This window comes from Medicago truncatula, chromosome 8 (genome assembly GCF_003473485.1).
Source record: "Medicago truncatula cultivar Jemalong A17 chromosome 8, MtrunA17r5.0-ANR, whole genome shotgun sequence".
NCBI lineage: Eukaryota > Viridiplantae > Streptophyta > Magnoliopsida > Fabales > Fabaceae > Medicago > Medicago truncatula.
This window is the reverse complement of record NC_053049.1, coordinates 46,893,844-46,910,765: the sequence shown is the minus strand read 5'-3', so window position 1 is coordinate 46,910,765 and position 16,922 is coordinate 46,893,844. Positions and strand designations below refer to the sequence as shown.

The following is a 16,922-nucleotide window of genomic DNA, read 5'->3' as shown; positions in this document are numbered from 1 at the left end:
TTTTTTAGGCTCGTAACTTTTAGAGACCCGACTTGGTTGAGCTGCTTACGCACCTCCGAGGTCTGGCCTGCACATGTGCATCATCTTTATTGAACGTGTTTTTGTGTAAATCATTGTTTAAGTTAGCGGTGTTATAAACATAAAACTCGAATAAAATAATAGGTTGTTAAGTTTCACTAAGCTATGATTGTTTCTAACACCACCATGCATTCATGAATCAATGTGCATTTAAGAAAGACGTGATTGTCTTGTATTTGACCATTTTTCATTTAACTAAATAATACTAATTTATGCTATGACCCTAAAAACTAGTAGATTATGCTACACATATTATAATACCAGATACTCAGTTATTATAAGAAATGATTACTTTTTTAGGATTGAACAATTGATGTAACTAATTGATATTATAATATCAGATACATCTTTTATTTAAAGAATATAAAAAATAAATAATTTCTTATAATAAAGACAGTAAGGAGTATGTCAAAATAATAATACTTATTTTAATATGCAAATACTAAAGACTATGCAACCTACACTTAAGCCAACCCAACATAAAGTGAATTTTAAAACGAACCTTATTTTTTTCTCACCCGCAATAATTAGATTTGTTGATATTTATTGATATTTAAAAAATAGTAAATAATTATATTTACGTTGTATGATAGAAGATTATGTATGTAGAATATTCATTTTGTAAATATATTATTGTCTCGTCTCTAAACTCCTTAACTTCTATATAATAGACATTTCGTAGTGCTATTTAGTTACAAAGTATTTTAACATATATCATTCTTTTCTCTCTTATTCAACAAGATTATTTGAGGTATCTCCGCTACTTAAAATATTTAGGGTCTCTAATAACACTAAAACTCAAGTCTACAATGAGATATATAATATTCTTTCAAAAAAAAAAAAAAGAAGAGATATATAATATATTTTTTCATCAAGGTTGAATTATCCCTCAAATAAAATGACTTAAGGAATCAAATCTAATGTTCTTTTTCTTGAGGAACGTCATTATATCAACTCTCTCGACACAATCTCTTCGGTCCCTATTACACAACAAAGACAAAGTTCGGATAGTTATGAAACTGTTCTGCATGCCACACCCAAAAATCCTTTGTAAGCATTATCATATGTCGTACATCATGATTCTTTACTAAAAACTCGGTATGAAACTAATAGTCATTAATTTCTTTCCAGATCCTAGAGCATGAGCTAGATTACACACTAAGAAGTTGTAAGACAATGTATTTGAAGTCGGGCACATTACCAGAGCATGATCCTATTGAATGTTTGAGGTGTTACCAGAGCATGTACCCTAAATGCATCAAAATTGCAAAGTATTTTCATTGGCATTCATGATACTAGTGAAATAAATCTCTCGTGATAAATAGTATTTTTTTCAAATAAAAATAAAAATCATGAGTAATGTCAATATTATTAATAGTTGTGTTATTTGAACAACTATATATGTAAAATTTATTTAACAACCATAATTTTACAAAAAAAACGATATATTAACACAAAAATCAAAATAATATAAAAGAAAATTAAAAACATGTGAATATAAGAGAGAAAATTGTCATTAAAATTATTAAAAAATAGTGGTATAATATCATTTTTATGTTGCTAAACTATGCATGCAACTCGTGATTAAGAGTTGTTAAGTAAACAAAAAATGGTACTTCATTTATATTTAATTTAACCTTTATTTATTTACAGGACAAATAAATAAATACAGATCAAGTGCTTTGAGTTATGAGTTGAAGCAATCGCAATGGCTTCATCACTATCACCTCCCAAAGTGAATTTTGAAGTTCATATCAAAAATCGTGACAAGCTTCTCAAATCCATTCGCCAACATCTCTCCCAATCTTCTCTTCCTCTTCACGGCTTCGTCCTCCTTCAAGGTGGCGATGAACAAACTCGTTACGACACCGATCACCTCGAACTCTTCAGGTACCCTTCAAATCTCAATCATCAATAATTTTTCTTTTTTCAATTTTATTAATACCAACGCTAATTGCAGGCAAGAGAGTTACTTCGCTTATTTGTTTGGAGTTCAAGAACCTGGTTTTTATGGAGCTATTGTTCGTAATCTTATTCTTATACTTTCAATTTTATGTTGTATATTAATTAATACAATCATCTTAACTTGTTGTAATTAGGTTAATCGATTTATTTATGTGTTATTGTTTTTGTTGTTTGTTAAGGATGTTGGAAGTGGGGATTCTATTCTATTTGCTCCTAGGTTGCCTGATGAGTATGCTGTTTGGATGGGAAAAATCAAATCACTTTCCCATTTTAAGGTAATTCACTCAATGATCATTCTTTTTAATGCATTCACATATCATGATTCATGAATTTAGTATACTTGGCTCGACTCACATCGGTAATAATTTGAGAAAATGAAATGATTTGAATTTGAATGTATGCATATGTGCCGGTGTCGGATACTGATACATGCCTGTCTGGTTGAGTGTTCAATGTGAAGTGTTGGTGCTATATATTGTATGTTTAATGGTGCATTCACATGTATGCAAATGCATCCACTTTTTTGCAGGAACACTACATGGTTACCACTGCCTGTTTTACGGATGAGATTGCAACTGTTTTGCAACAAAATTACCAGGGTTCAGGGAAACCCCTACTCTTTCTTTTGCACGGCCTTAACACAGATAGCAATAATTTCGCTAAGCCTGCAGAGTTTAAGGTTCTTAATTCTTATCATTTCTATAATTACTATTTTTCTATTCATCAAAGCATTAGGTTACCATTGTGAATTATCATTTGTGTATTACTTCGGGCAATGTTATCAAATATCAACTATAACAGTACTATAGCACAGTGGTTTTTTAACAAACCGCTATTTTCCCTATACGCAATTTAGTACAAATTGTTGTTAAATAGTGACTATGGTAGCACTATTACGCTATAGTACTGTAGCGTAGCGGAGTTTGAACCTCTGTTGTTAATAGCGGCCGCTCCCGGCGCGATCGCGGCGCGGCCAAAAACAGCCTACCGCGTCAGAGCGCTACCGATTTGTTAAAAACATAGTACAGTATATTGTTTTAAATTATGGCATGATATATTATTTTTGTCTTTATCAGAAAAATATAGCATGACATATAGTTTTTAAATTAATAAATATATACAATGATTTGTTTCTTAAGTACATTGTTTAAGGCATTTTAGTATTTTTTATAGCATTATGATATTTAAGTATATTATTTAAGGTATTTTAACATTAAAAGTATTTAAGTATAATAGTATTTAATACTAAAAACAATTAATGATCTTTAATTTTTCATTTATACTAATACTAAATATATTTTTTCCATATTTTATTAGTCCTTATTAATAACATAATTTTTAGTTTGTGTCCGCGTCATGAAATAGCGGCCGCTACGCGCCCGCATACCGCGCCACGTCAATTTTTGGGGTGGCCGCGCCACGCCGCTTTTCCGCTTTGACAACAGAGGTTTGAACAAACAACTATTTTCCACGATTTTGACCCAAAACTGTTATTGTATATCTCAGCAATGCTAATCCTATTTTGTTACTTATTTGTGATAAAATGGGATTACTTACTAGCATCTTTCTTAGGAAATTAGTGGTGTATGATTATGATTTGAATTTGAATAATTTAATAGGGCATCGACAAGTTTCATAAGGATCTGACGACTTTGCATCCTATATTGACTGAATGTCGTGTCATCAAGTCAGAGCTGGAAATTGATCTTATTCAATTTGCCAATGATATAAGCTCTGAAGCTCATATTGAGGTAACTAGTCCTGTTAACATGCCAGAGTTGAGTGTTTCTTTTTCTTTACCAACATTTATGTGAAATGTTCTTTGGAGGTATTTAGGGGATGCCGGAATGGTACTAAAGGAAATCAACTTTATGTATTTTGATCTTGCAGTACTGATAGTTTAATTTTTATTATCTCTAATCATGTTGGTTTATCTTTATAATATGAGGCTGATGTATAAAACTAAGCAAAATAGTTTAATTTTCCTCTGATAATGAGACTATGGAAAATTGTTAAACATGCATAGATGTAAAAATATAAAACATAATAGACAAAATGAGTTCTGGTAGGGATATGGAATAGTATTCGTTTTTAATGGTTCTTGTGATAAATATCATCCCCGACCCTATATATAAGATCCCCTTGTTAAAAGTACAATAATTAAGTTAAATTTGTCAATAGCTAGTGTGTTAACCGGTGCAATGCATGGGCGATAAGCTACTGTTTTTTAATTTCCGGAAATATATTATTTTTTGTCTTTTTATTTATCAAAGAAAATTATTTATTTAGTTTTTTTTTTCAAATTTGTCCGTGTTTTCTTATGCCGCAATGACAAACATGTATTCTATATTTTTATGTTTATTAGTGATAAATATATGTCTCATGTTTTTATGCATCTGCGAGAAATATGTTTCCATCATTTTTTATACTTTGTCAATAAAAAATGTTTGTCTATTTTTAATAAAAAAATTGTTTTTATTTTTTTTTTGTATCTATTACTAAGAGAGAGAAATGATTGATCTTTTAATTCTCTTCATTTAAATAGGGGTATTTTTGTGAGAAGTTAATTAATGCACCTTGATATTTGGAGAGGGCCTTATACATTTGGATGGTCTTATATTTAGGGGAAGAGGGATTAGACCAAAATAAGTATGATTTTCCTTTAGTTTGTTACCTTCCATTTTCCACAGAATTTTTTAGGATTTAATTAGTCAAGTTAAAACATCCGAGGATGGCGGAGTTATCACAAGTACACTGTCTGTTGGTAATTTAGAAAGATCTATGATATCAATGACGAAGTGTGAAACTGTGAATGACCTTATCCATAAGTTTTGTGAAAATGCTTTCATGATAGTGACAAAATATTATACGCTGCAATGAAACAGGTTATGAGAAAAGCTAAAGTGGGCATGAAGGAGTATCAGCTTGAGAGCATTTTTCTTCACCACACCTACATGTATGGTGGATGTCGGCATTGCTCCTATACATGTATTTGTGCTACTGGTGATAATAGGTATACATTTTCATTCCTAACAATGTCACCGTATTTTTCAGTTATTGTGATTTTTAGATACTTATGGTCAAATAAAACTTTGCTCAATGGCCTTTTGTATGAATTGAGTATGGCTTCTTGGCTCTATTTATGCTAAAAAAATGAATAGCTAAAAAAACTGATACTTTTCTTCCCATTCAGACTTGTTTTTGGCACTAGCTAGCAACTTATAATTAACATTGTTAAAATGATTAAAGGTAAATTTGTTCTGCCACCACTTGATATATATATATATATATATATATATATATATAGTTAGTTAGTTAGTTAGTATCTTTCTTTTTAAATAGTAGCAACCTTCACCCCAGAGTGCTGTTTGGAATTTTATACAACCGCTATATGATGTAAAAGGTTTTATAGTCTTTTAATTTTAAATGGATGCAATCTCCATCTCAAAATGGACTGGCTAACACACATGTATTAATGCAGTGCCGTTCTACACTACGGGCATGCAGGAGCTCCTAATGACAAGGTATGAAACAAAGTTTTTTTTCACCCTCTGAATTTGAAGGTCATTGTCATTGAATTGAAACCAATGACATATGGTTGATTGGCTATCATAATGTTGCGGAATCCAATCCCATGCCTAGTCCTTAGTAATTTTTTCATCAGCGGGAAGAAAATATGTTTAGGAATATGGAAAGGAAAAAAAATAAAAAATTTAGCAACTCTTGAAAACAGGAAGGAAAAAAAAACTATGTTATTTGGTGACTTTGGATATGGCCAATCGACTTATTCAGTGTTGAAATAGGACTTTATTACCTTTAGAAAGAGACAAAAAAGATGAACTTGTAGTCTAAATTGGATGATCAGTGTTTATCTGCCTTTAGAGATATATACAATTTTAAAACTTCTTTCTTTTGTAGACGTTGGAAGATGGAGACATGGCATTGCTTGATATGGGAGCTGAACACCACTTCTATGGGTCGGACATAACATGTTCTTACCCTGTGAGTCTTTCCATTTGCATTCAAAAATTAATTTTGGCCTTTATACATAATTTTTCTGTTGCGCACCTGTTACCCTTTTGAGCTATGTGACCAAATCATCAGACATCTACATGGTTCCTTTGTTTGTTCATTTATTTATCATATTACTCTAACAATTATTACCTATGTGCTTATCCATATGTTGTGCGTCGCTCATGGGGTATTAGTAGTATACAGCTTGTCACTTTATCTTCTAACTGGAGTAATCTTTTAGGCTCGACTTTAACTTTATTTTTGTTGGTGCAGATAAATGGAAAGTTTACTAGTGACCAATCCCTTATATATAATGTAAGTGCTTTATATTAACACCTCTTCTGTCAAAGGAAAACAATTTGTAAGCTCTGTACTTAATATGTAAGCTGCACCAGTATAAACAACTGCAGTGCAAATTCTCACAAACACAGATAATAATTTCCTACGGAGGCTCAACCAATTTTAGAATTCATTTGCTTGTTAGGATGGCCCAGTTAATGTACCTTTCATATAGCTCAATTTCTTGTTTTTATAGTATTTCTTTATTTTTTTACTTTCCATGTTCTGCAGGCTGTCCTGGATGCTCATGACGCTGTTATCTCTTCAATGAAACCTGGAGTAAGCTGGGTTGATATGCACATGTATGATTGAGTATCATTATTTCTTTTAGGTTGCTAAAATGTTATCTTTCATGCTTGGTTTGAAATTATAACAGTGGGGAACAAATATAATTTCTAACTACGTCAGTACTTCACTCTGGAGAAGTTTTCTGAATCCTGACTGTATAACTTAGTAGTTGGACCAGAAAATTACAGAATTGTCGCCTTAGTGATTTGGCCTTGTCCAGTCACAAGTCTTGGTTTAGCTGTCACAGCTTGATTGAGAGTTTACTGCCTTGAAAGGGGGAAACCTAAGAGTAAATATAGCCATCAATAGATATCATTAGATATGTTTAAAGTCGATAACGTCACTAATATTGCAGTTGAATAATTCTTTCATGGAAATGTGTGCATTTGTTATTTTTGATATTGTACTTGTGCCACATCAATAAAAAAAACTTGCCACATCACCACTTTTGGATCCAAAAAACTCAGCGAGGACCAAAAAACTGGATTTGAAAATGGGGGACCAATTCCGTGAACGAGCGAAAATAGGGGGACCAAAACTGAGATTTAGCCAAAAGAAAATGTTGAAGCTTCTACTTTACTCTTGTGTCTAGATATTTGGCATTGTTTCTACTCATTTCCTCTCCAACATTGCAGACTATCACATAAAGTGATTCTGGAGTCACTAAAGAAGGGACACATTGTTGTGGGGTAACTTAAGTTATATATTTTCATTTAATTTTATCACTTCCGGTGACCAACTTGCCTGTTGATAGAAATTGTACGATCTTTTGGTAAATTGCATGTTTGTTGGTTTTGTAGTGATGTTGATGACATGGTGACTTCAAACTTGGGTCCTATTTTTATGCCGCATGGTCTGGGGCATTTACTTGGTATAGACACACATGACCCTGGAGGCTACCCAAAGGTATTTGTGAATTTTTGGTGCAAATGTTTTAAACTACTCCCTCCATGTATGTTTAAGATTAAAATTTCTGGTGATAGTGCGGATTTTCTCCATACATTTCCAAACTCTGTAATGTTCAAATTCTTTTTCATATGATGTCTTGGAAATGTTGGTTCGGTTTGTAGGGCCTGGAACGAAGAAAGGAACCTGGATTAAAAGCCTTGCGTACGGCCCGAGTGCTCCAGGAAGGAATGGTTAGTTACAGTTTTTTCCATTAACAAAAACATTTTCTAGGTGGTAACTTGAATGAAGCAAGTCAACTTCTCGCTAGTTTGTATTTTGGTCTGTGGTATATACGACGTTAAAAATGGCACAATTTGATGCACGTAAAACTTGATTTATTTTGTTTAATAAATTTTTCCTGATATTGAAATTGAACCATCTATTGCAAAGAATTTTGTACACGAAATCTTCTATGGAGTGATATTTATCAATATTTTGTGCACGGTATCACTGAAAGTTAAAATCAACATATTGACTATTATAATCTTTGAACCTTTGTTGCCTTTGTTGAGTTTGGCTTTCATTCAATCTCAACTAGTTAATACTTTCTTTTGTGATATGGAAGCAGATGTATGAACTTGATGACAGTGTAACTTGTTTTTATGCGTCTAGGTTATCACTGTGGAGCCTGGATGCTACTTTATCGATGCTTTATTACTTCCAGCCATGAATAATCCAGAAATTTCCAAGTTCTTTAACCAGGAAGTGATTAGCAGATTTACTGGCTTTGGTGGAGTGCGGATTGAGAGTGATGTGGTATTCCACTTGATGAACTTTATTGAGGATAAACTAGTTTGTAGTTTATCATTTCCATCTTCTCATTGTGTCACTAAAGTTGAAATTAAATGTTTTTTCTGTCATATAACATTTGCCATAGCATACAAATTATATTATAGTCCCTATTAATTTGTTGAAAAAAGTGTATTAAAATGTTAATATGTATTTTCTTTGAACAACATAAATTATAATTTGCTATTCTGCATATAACCATACTTGTTTACTTGTGTTCCTTTATGTAGTATGAGTTTTTCTGTTTATTTACTTATTTCTTTATGATGTACTCAGCTTGTTACTGCCGCTGGTTGCTACAATATGACCAAGTGTCCCAGGGAAATACATGAGATTGAGGCAGTGATGGCAGGGGGACCATGGCCGGTCAAGAAGACGTGAACAGCTATCATTTTCATGTTTTTTTAGTTATGTGAGAAAATAAATCCTCATGTATCCCTCACTTTTCAATGTTTCCTTTGTAGCTTCAATAAAAAATGCTTGATGTAATAAAAGGACAATTTGATGTGATTACACAGAAATTCAAGTGGTTCATTTGATCATTTCACTCCGATTAAGTAAAATGTATTAATGAAAAAGATAGAATAATATGTTTATTAAATTACTTTTATCAAGTATTTGATTTATTTACCACTATTATAAATAAAACGTGAAAGATATTAAGTTTGAAGTGACACAAGTTTTACTAATTGAAATAGTCATTCATTTCAAGGTTTTTTTTTTTTTTAACAAATGACTGTGGTACGGAGAGAGTACTATGTATACGTCATTATAGATTGATGATGCGGATATAAAGATGTTGAGTTGTGTTATTTGAACATCCATATATGTGATAATTTTTGTGACAACTAAAATTTTACAAAGGAAATGAGGCAGTGACACAAAAACCAAAGCAATAGAGAGAAAGTAAAAAAATAATGTGAGTATGAGAGAAAAAGTTGTCACAAAGTTGTAAAAAATAATTGTTCAAATATCATTTCTCAAAGATGTTTGGCCATTTTGCATTGAAAAATGATATTTGTACAACTACTTTTTGACAATTTTCTCTCTCATACTCACATTATCCTCTTATTCTCTTTCTTCCTTTTTCTCTCTCCATTGTTTTTATCCAACGAAAAAAGAAAAAAAAAAAATTGTCACTAAAAATTGTATGAAATGTTTGTTCAAATATCACTACTCTTTTGCATTGCATTGTCCCTAACTCCAACGAATTAATCTAGTGGAGCATGAGAGATTCTTTTGTAAATGCTCAGACTCAGAGTCCAAATGTTTTTCATGGCTTGGACTTTTCCCTTTACCGGAATAGGAATCATGCAAAAGTAACGTTTGATTGCCTCCTGTCAATCCTGTCTTTAGTACAGCACAGCGACAATCATACGAAAGTAGTGTGCTACGAAGCACTACACTTGTTAGTGTGAACCCTCTGGTCTATGGGAAGGACCCCTAATAATAATAATAATAATAATAATAATAATATGTAATTTGATTGGGAGGTAAGTGAAGTATGATCAAGAATTGTTTCATTTAAAAATCAAACTCGAGTTCTTTTAAATCATATTTTGGTGGAGCTCATTAACGACCTAAGGACAATAACTTGGTTGAAGCATTATACATTTAAGTAGACATTGATAATAATTTTAAAAAATAAAAGTGGATTTTTTGAATAAGAAAAATTGATTGATTGTAACTAGGTTTAGTTTAAATGGACACATACACAAATTTGTTTTCTACTATTACATCAATAAGTGTGTTAAAAAAAGTCATCACATTTGACCTAATGGTAAGATTTATTGATCCAATTATGAAAACAGATTTGTGCATAGTCCAGGACTTATCTCATTTATACACATTAGAGCTTAACTATATTGTTTAAACGGGAATGATTTATAAGACTAGTGAGTGAAAGTGTATCTGAAGATAGGAAAAATAACTCGGTACAACACTACCTAGTACCATTTTGGTGATAAGAATTAAGACCAAGGGTTCAAGGGTGAAGATTTTGGAGCGTGAGATGAACACAATTGTGACTTGGAATTCCCCTGAAAATAGTAGCGTAGGTTAGAGAAATATCAACAAGAAATTTAGTGTGGGATTTGTCAAAAAAAAAAAGTTTTCATTGTTAGTTTGGCAATTTTTATGCCTAGACTTGTGTTAAAACGTTGGCATAAAAGAAAATATTAAATCTGTTGAGTATGATTCCCCATCAAATCAAATCTGAGTTGCTTCAATCAGCAGTAGTAACTGAAGTGTAAAATGCATGATCCTGCTGGATTAAACCAAACCAAATAAATCATTTTAGATAGAAGCAACATCCACATGTTATAAGTAAATAGATTCCCATAAGTTATGGGGGGAAACATGCGCATCTAAAAAGAATTCTTATTAAGTGGTCAATGATTGCTGGTCACCATAAATATTATGAATATAGCTAGAGTCCAATTGGACTTACAGATAAATACAGCTCAATGATTCCTTTATTCAAGACCGCACTAAAAATGAATCAAAGCAACTCAGCTCAACTCAACTCAACTCCTCCCTAGATTATTAATATATATCTCACGTATTCTCTTTCACATTCCCCTTTTATCTACACCCCCTCCAAACTCTACCATACCTCTTTTCTTTCTCTATCTGTCTTAAAAACAATTAAAAAATTTGAAGAAAAAAATAAAAAAGTGGTTTCAATTACAAAATTCAAACGTATTTTCTCTTCTGATAAGATATCAAACTTCCAGCGAAACACGCGTCTTTATGGGCTTTAGCTTCAACCCCATGCTTTCCGGAGAAAGAAGCTCTGGGGAGATGCAAGATGGGCTAAGTGGGCTCCTTGGGCTGTGACTGAACTTGCATGGCCTATACAACCCATACCCCATCAGAAAATACTCCATGGGTATCAGCATCGCATGCGGTTGTTCCTCTGTCACCATTGATCCACAAGCCTGGACCTGCAAACAACATTACCCAGTTATTATATGTTCATCATCGTCCGGTCAACTAACTATAGAAATCACGTGGATCCGAATTTTCTGCTATGAGATAAACATTCATTACCACAATAATCAATCTCTGCCGCTAATTTGAGATCGGACGGCTCAAATCACACAATAATAGAATTAGTTGTAACCAATTGATATCATTGATTTAGAGATAGAAAACTGTGGGCAATGCAACTATTTAATTGAACCTCACAAGTTTTCTAGACATGCTTTCGTGTTTCGTAGATACATATATTCTGCATTCTTAAACACATAAACTCATGCTACATACCTCAACCAAGGCACTATATCTCCTATCAAGTTTCGAAGTCATGTGGATAGCCTCAGAATGGAATGGGGAACTGTCCCCAACAAAAATAAGCGTACGGCAATTTAATTTTTCTAATCCTTCTGTAATATCAGGCCTCCTGAAAGTTAGCAAGACAATAAATTAGCTTAGCGCTAACTTGATTTACTGATTAAAATTTGGTCAAGAAAATATGTAGAAGATTTACTGATCAATTGCTTGAAGAAACCGCAAGACATTTGTTTTCTTTCTCTCATCCAGCAGCTGAAAAGGAAACACAATAAAGAAACAATACAAAGCAATGTGAGAACACCAAACAAGGGAAGGATGAAAGAGAAACAAAAAATAATGTTCAAGTGATAGAGTACTACAGGGGAAAAAAATTAAACTAGCTTAGCACTAACTTTTCGGCAAGCTTGAACTATCTCTGACTCTGGAACTTCAACATTACCGCGAACTTCCTGATAAAGTTGAGCAAGGAAATTCAACTTATGAAATAAAAGAGGGAATACGACGGAGCTACGATCCTTACGTCACGTTACAATACCTTGCTGAAGTACCGCTGAAGTAAACACTCCTTTAGCAAACCACACATGCCGTAGAAATGTAACAAATTTGACATCACCTACAAATTATTAGTCGTTTCAGGTCATGTCATCATATCAAAGAATTCATAAAAGGACAATCTGCAAGGATTTGAAAGGAACCTTGTTATAAAACCATTCAGTCCAAGAAGGTGCTTTGCATAAGGGAGATACAAGTATTAATCCAACAACGCGATTCCTATATTTCATCTGTAAAAACATGCCAGAAAAGAACAAATCAATAAAAAGTTGACTAACGCAGTTATTTCCAATATTTTCTTTCCATCAAAGTTAAAAGGGTACATACTGCAAAAAGAGTAAGGATATAAGCACCAGCCGTTACTCCCATACACATCACGGCACCAAGCCTGGACATGATATAATTCATGCCGTTAATAAATATAGCATTTTTTATAATCTTATAATTCATGCCATTAATAAATATAGCATTTTTTATAATCTGCTCTCAAAATTATAAGCAAAATAATTATATTACAATTAATTACCTAAAATAGTTGAGAACCTCCACTATTTGATCTGCCAAGTCTTCAGCGGATGGGGCAGGATTATCAGAACAAATCGCAGCAGCTCCTAACTGCAAGAACTCTTGTTGAAGTTCCAGAGGAGAAACTACGTAAATAATAGTATTCGGTTCTAAATACAATAACCAATACATTCAGATCAGTTGACTTACAAACCTCGTGTCCAGGAGGACTAATATGATATATGCAAAAGTTATGAAGCAGCAAAGAAGCAGCCTCTGGACAGAAAAATAATCCTTGGAAACATGACATATCTGCCATAATCCACGCAAATAAACTATTAACTGATATTTCCAGAGTAAATTAAAAGGACAGGTATACATGTACAACCAGAATCGAAATGTTGACATTTTCGGCAAGAATAAGTATATGAAAATATGAATTCATTGACCCATCTGAGCTTACTATTGTGAGAATTTGGTAGAGCTTATGGAAACAGCTTTTAACAAGTCCATAAGTTGTTTACGGCTGATTTTATTAAGCTCTTCAGGATAACTTATGAAAATAGCTTATAGCTTGTATGAAAACAGTTTAATTTCATTTAAATCTTTTGTTATAAAAATAGCTTGTACATAAGTACTTATATTATAAATAGATCGTACATAAGTGCTTAGTTAAGCTATTTTTCCAAACAGGGTCATAATGAACTTACAATTTAGCGCTAAATCAGGATAAGTGATCAGAGCTGGTTTGTCCTGATCCCCGTAGACTATGACAGATACAGAACCACAGCCAGTTTGAATATGGTGCTCCTGAAATGGTAAAACCATAATTATAATCGACATAGCATAAGCACGGAAAAACTACACAAAATAAAAGGCACTGAAAAAAAACCTTCATCAAAAGCAAAGAATATTCTTCATTATGAATGTACTCCATTTGGATAAGGTTAAAATTCCTAAGTGGAACTTTTCCAAGCTATTTGTTTTCTAAATGTGCCCTTGCCCTTTTATTGGACAACCCAAACTAACAAGCAAAAGCACATTAATGTATCACTATCAAACAATACAGTGAAACAAGTTATTCCAGATTCTAATAATTGAAGACAAGTTGAAGACAGCTACAAAGAGGACAGTATCTTAGGCTTTTTAAAGGAAAAGAATGAATTTGAACTCATTCAATGAAACCAACAAAAGTATTTACATACATCACCCCAAATAAACAAAAAGTAAAAGAAAAACAAATAAAACTTACTACATCGCTCAAATTGTATCAGATACCACAAAGAACAAAAGCAAAAAGACCAAATCCAAATCTGACAATTTCTATGAGAAAAAGAACTACCGAATGTAAAATTCACAAATGCAGAAATATGTGACAAATAAGGATCAAGAAGATCCACTATATCCCCAAATTCATAACATGAGAAAATAAGACAAAAACATTCAAAGAAAGAAAACAACAAGGATTACAGAAAAAGGTTAATTAACCTCATTAATTTTTCACAAGAATCAACACAGCCAAGTAAAAAACGTTTCTTGTACTCTTCTATTCTCTAACTAACCCATTGACTTTAAACAATTGATAACACCACATTCATAAATAAGATAATCCAAAAAACATAAAATGCAGCACACAAAAAAACACATCTTCTTAACACAAATATGACAATAAAAACAAGAAAAATCCAACCCATTAATCACTTAAAAAACCTAATTGAAAGAAGAAAAAAGAAACATAAACCCCCTTCAAAAAAATATAAAATTTCAACCTTTAAACCCAAAAAAAAACCATTATTCTTAAAAAATAACCAAACCCATTAATCTTCAAAAACAAAAACCCAAACCCATTAACAAAATTATACCTTTCCACCAAGAAAGATCTTTTCCATATCAATTGAAACGGAATCATTTGATTCTGCCATGGATGTAGCTCTTGATGATGAAGCCCCTTTCTGAAGAACTTCAAAGAAAGAAGGCTCCACCCACCGAAATTTTTTCTCTCTCTTCTTTTATGTGCGTGCGTGTGTGTTGTTATTGTTGTTGTTTATGTGTCAGGTTCTTGAAGAAAAATATAAACCTCTTTTCTCTTCTCTTCTCTTCTTCTTGTATGGTTTTAATGGCTTATATACGAAGCCAATGTCACAATTCGATTCTTTCTTTCTCTCTCCTTCGTCGTAATTTTTTGAAACTTCGTTTTTTTTAACCTACGGTTAACAACCACCGACAACGTACGTATCAACTGAATTTTTACGTGCCACCTCGATCCTTTTATTTAGTTTGTAAACGACATCATTTTTCTCTAAATCTATACTCCCTCCGATCTTGAATGTAAGAAACAAAAAAAAAATCACACATATTAAAAAAGTGGATTGAGTCATTGTAAAAAATATCATTTTTCCTGTTATGCCCTTGTCTTGGAAACATGACTTTTGAACTTCACCAATGAAAAATCTTTGGAATGCGTTAAACATGGGAATGTGAAACAAATTGGATAAAGTAAATGAGGTTAAAATTGTAATAGTAACATTTAATAGGATGACTTTTGTATACTTTTGCTTACATTTAAGACCAACAATTTTTTTGTTTTGTTTCTTACATTCGAGACCGGAGGGAGTAAGATGTTTCTGGAAAATTGGGCCGGATCGAAACGGTTAAACCGGTTAATCAATCACTTTTTGAGTATTAATATTTATTTTAAGGAATATATCTAAATATTTTAGAAGGTCGGTTGATAGGACAATGCATTACTATATGCAGGGGTCGAGGTTCAAATCCCGGACACCCCACTTATTCACCTTAAGGTGAATTCTAGCCACTAGACTACCTGACAAAAAAAAAGGTCGAGATTTTAAATATATTTAAAATGGGTTAGGGTTCCGTGAGCATAACTCAGTTGGTATGACAATGCATTATTATATGCAGGGGGCGGGGTTCGAACTCTGGACACTCCACTTATTCACTTTATAAGGTGAATTTCTAGCCAATAGACCACCCGATAAAAAAAAAAGGTTAGGATCCTCTTCACTTAATAAAATAAATGGAAGTACGCAATTTGAAGAGAGATAGACACATAAAATAGATAGTGGATCCTACCACTCAGTGGGTTCCATCATCATTAATTATTTTTTAATTTTTCCAATTTTTTTGAGTCTATATCTCTCCAATTGAAGAAATGGAGATGATACGAAATGAAAAAGATCTTGACTCATTTAAAATACACTATGAGCTACTGTTAGGAAATAATTGATATATTTTTTTTTTGAAAGAGGAAGTAATTGATACATGAAATTATATTTAGAATGTTTTTAAGAATTATTCCTTATTTAAAACTATCATCTAAAGATTTTTTATTTTTTTTTGACAAATATCATCTAAAGATATATTGTGTATTACAATTTAATTTTATATATAAAGTATTGGATTTATTAATCAGTAGAGTAATTATTACTTAAAATTAAATATAACACGGATAAATAAAAGTGATCGAAATTTGCGGAGTGCGTCTGTTATTTTCCCCTCTGACTCCAACGAAAATTTGACTGGCCCCATCATTTTTCACTTTGACTCGTCACTCTATCGTGCGTGCACACCTGTCTTTGCCCACTTCTTTACTTTTTTTTTTTTTTTTTTGTTCTTTTGCTTTTTCTTTTAAGTATAATAAATATTTTTCTATTAATTTGTTTTGTAGTTTTTGTAAGGAATTCCCCCATGTTTTATACATTGGACGTGTGTAACTTAGAAGGAGCTTAGAAGTTAAAAAATGGTAGGTTGCTTGCCTTTCATTTGACTCCAATCATTAATCATGTTTTCCTAATCATGTTACTACAACACATTACTTGACATTACTTTTGGCTTTTCCATTTTATGCATTATTCATATGCCAATATTCTTTTCCAGTCTCACCAAACCTTAATACTATTGTTACTATATGGTTTCAAAGAAGACGTGATGAAATATATGGAATTTTCGGCTTTACAGAATGTGTTATTTGTGTGTAATATATATATATATATATATATTCCTTGTGTTGGCGTCTTTTTAGAACAGTCTCATTGTAAATTACTATATGCAACAGTCGTCTCTAAAGTGAAAAATACAAAATCATTGAAAATTGTTTTGCTTGTTATATATGGATCGTGATGACATGATAA

At 32.3% G+C, this 16,922-nt stretch overlaps 2 protein-coding genes across 3 annotated transcripts; one reads left to right on the top strand and one right to left on the bottom strand.

Moving 5' to 3' along the window:
* Window positions 1–1,734: 1,734 nt before the first annotated feature.
* Window positions 1,735–9,031, top strand: LOC25502255 (xaa-Pro dipeptidase). The gene is made up of 15 exons (XM_013591835.3): window positions 1,735–1,968; window positions 2,039–2,099; window positions 2,223–2,318; window positions 2,573–2,722; window positions 3,663–3,794; window positions 4,929–5,056; window positions 5,525–5,567; window positions 5,962–6,045; window positions 6,331–6,372; window positions 6,628–6,698; window positions 7,320–7,373; window positions 7,485–7,590; window positions 7,755–7,823; window positions 8,245–8,388; window positions 8,698–9,031. The coding sequence occupies exons 1-15, from the start codon at window positions 1,787–1,789 to the stop codon at window positions 8,800–8,802; spliced, it is 1,467 nt and encodes a 488-aa protein (XP_013447289.1). The 5' UTR covers window positions 1,735–1,786; the 3' UTR covers window positions 8,803–9,031.
* A 1,755-nt stretch (window positions 9,032–10,786) lies between these two features.
* Window positions 10,787–14,991, bottom strand: LOC11426490 (protein NDL1). 2 transcript variants are annotated; one of them, XM_003630597.4, is made up of 11 exons: window positions 14,634–14,991; window positions 13,482–13,581; window positions 12,986–13,083; window positions 12,794–12,882; window positions 12,595–12,655; window positions 12,411–12,497; window positions 12,251–12,328; window positions 12,108–12,164; window positions 11,912–11,967; window positions 11,689–11,824; window positions 10,787–11,366 (listed from the first exon to the last, which is right to left on the bottom strand). In XM_003630597.4, the coding sequence occupies exons 1-11, from the start codon at window positions 14,691–14,693 to the stop codon at window positions 11,145–11,147; spliced, it is 1,044 nt and encodes a 347-aa protein (XP_003630645.1). In that variant the 5' UTR covers window positions 14,694–14,991; the 3' UTR covers window positions 10,787–11,144. The 2 variants fall into 2 exon arrangements, with proteins under 2 accessions (XP_003630645.1, XP_024627411.1); XM_024771643.2 differs by lacking the exon at window positions 14,634–14,991 and adding an exon at window positions 13,664–13,803 and having other exon boundaries at window positions 11,145–11,366.
* Window positions 14,992–16,922: the final 1,931 nt, after the last annotated feature.

What these genes read in the sequence shown, in the direction of transcription:
- LOC25502255 (XM_013591835.3), top strand. Translation starts at nt 1,787, where the DNA reads ATGGCTTCATCACTATCACCTCCCAAAGTGAATTTTGAAGTTCATATC. An exon ending in AATCACTTTCCCATTTTAAG is followed by an intron (nt 2,319 to 2,572) that starts GTAATTCACTCA and finishes ACTTTTTTGCAG; the next exon opens with GAACACTACATGGTTACCAC. An exon ending in AAGGGACACATTGTTGTGGG is followed by an intron (nt 7,374 to 7,484) that starts GTAACTTAAGTT and finishes TTGGTTTTGTAG; the next exon opens with TGATGTTGATGACATGGTGA.
- LOC11426490 (XM_003630597.4), bottom strand. Translation starts at nt 14,693, where the DNA reads ATGGCAGAATCAAATGATTCCGTTTCAATTGATATGGAAAAGATCTTT. An exon ending in ATATCCTTACTCTTTTTGCA is followed by an intron (nt 12,498 to 12,594) that starts GTATGTACCCTT and finishes ATGTTTTTACAG; the next exon opens with ATGAAATATAGGAATCGCGT. An exon ending in GATATAGTGCCTTGGTTGAG is followed by an intron (nt 11,367 to 11,688) that starts GTATGTAGCATG and finishes TGTTGTTTGCAG; the next exon opens with GTCCAGGCTTGTGGATCAAT.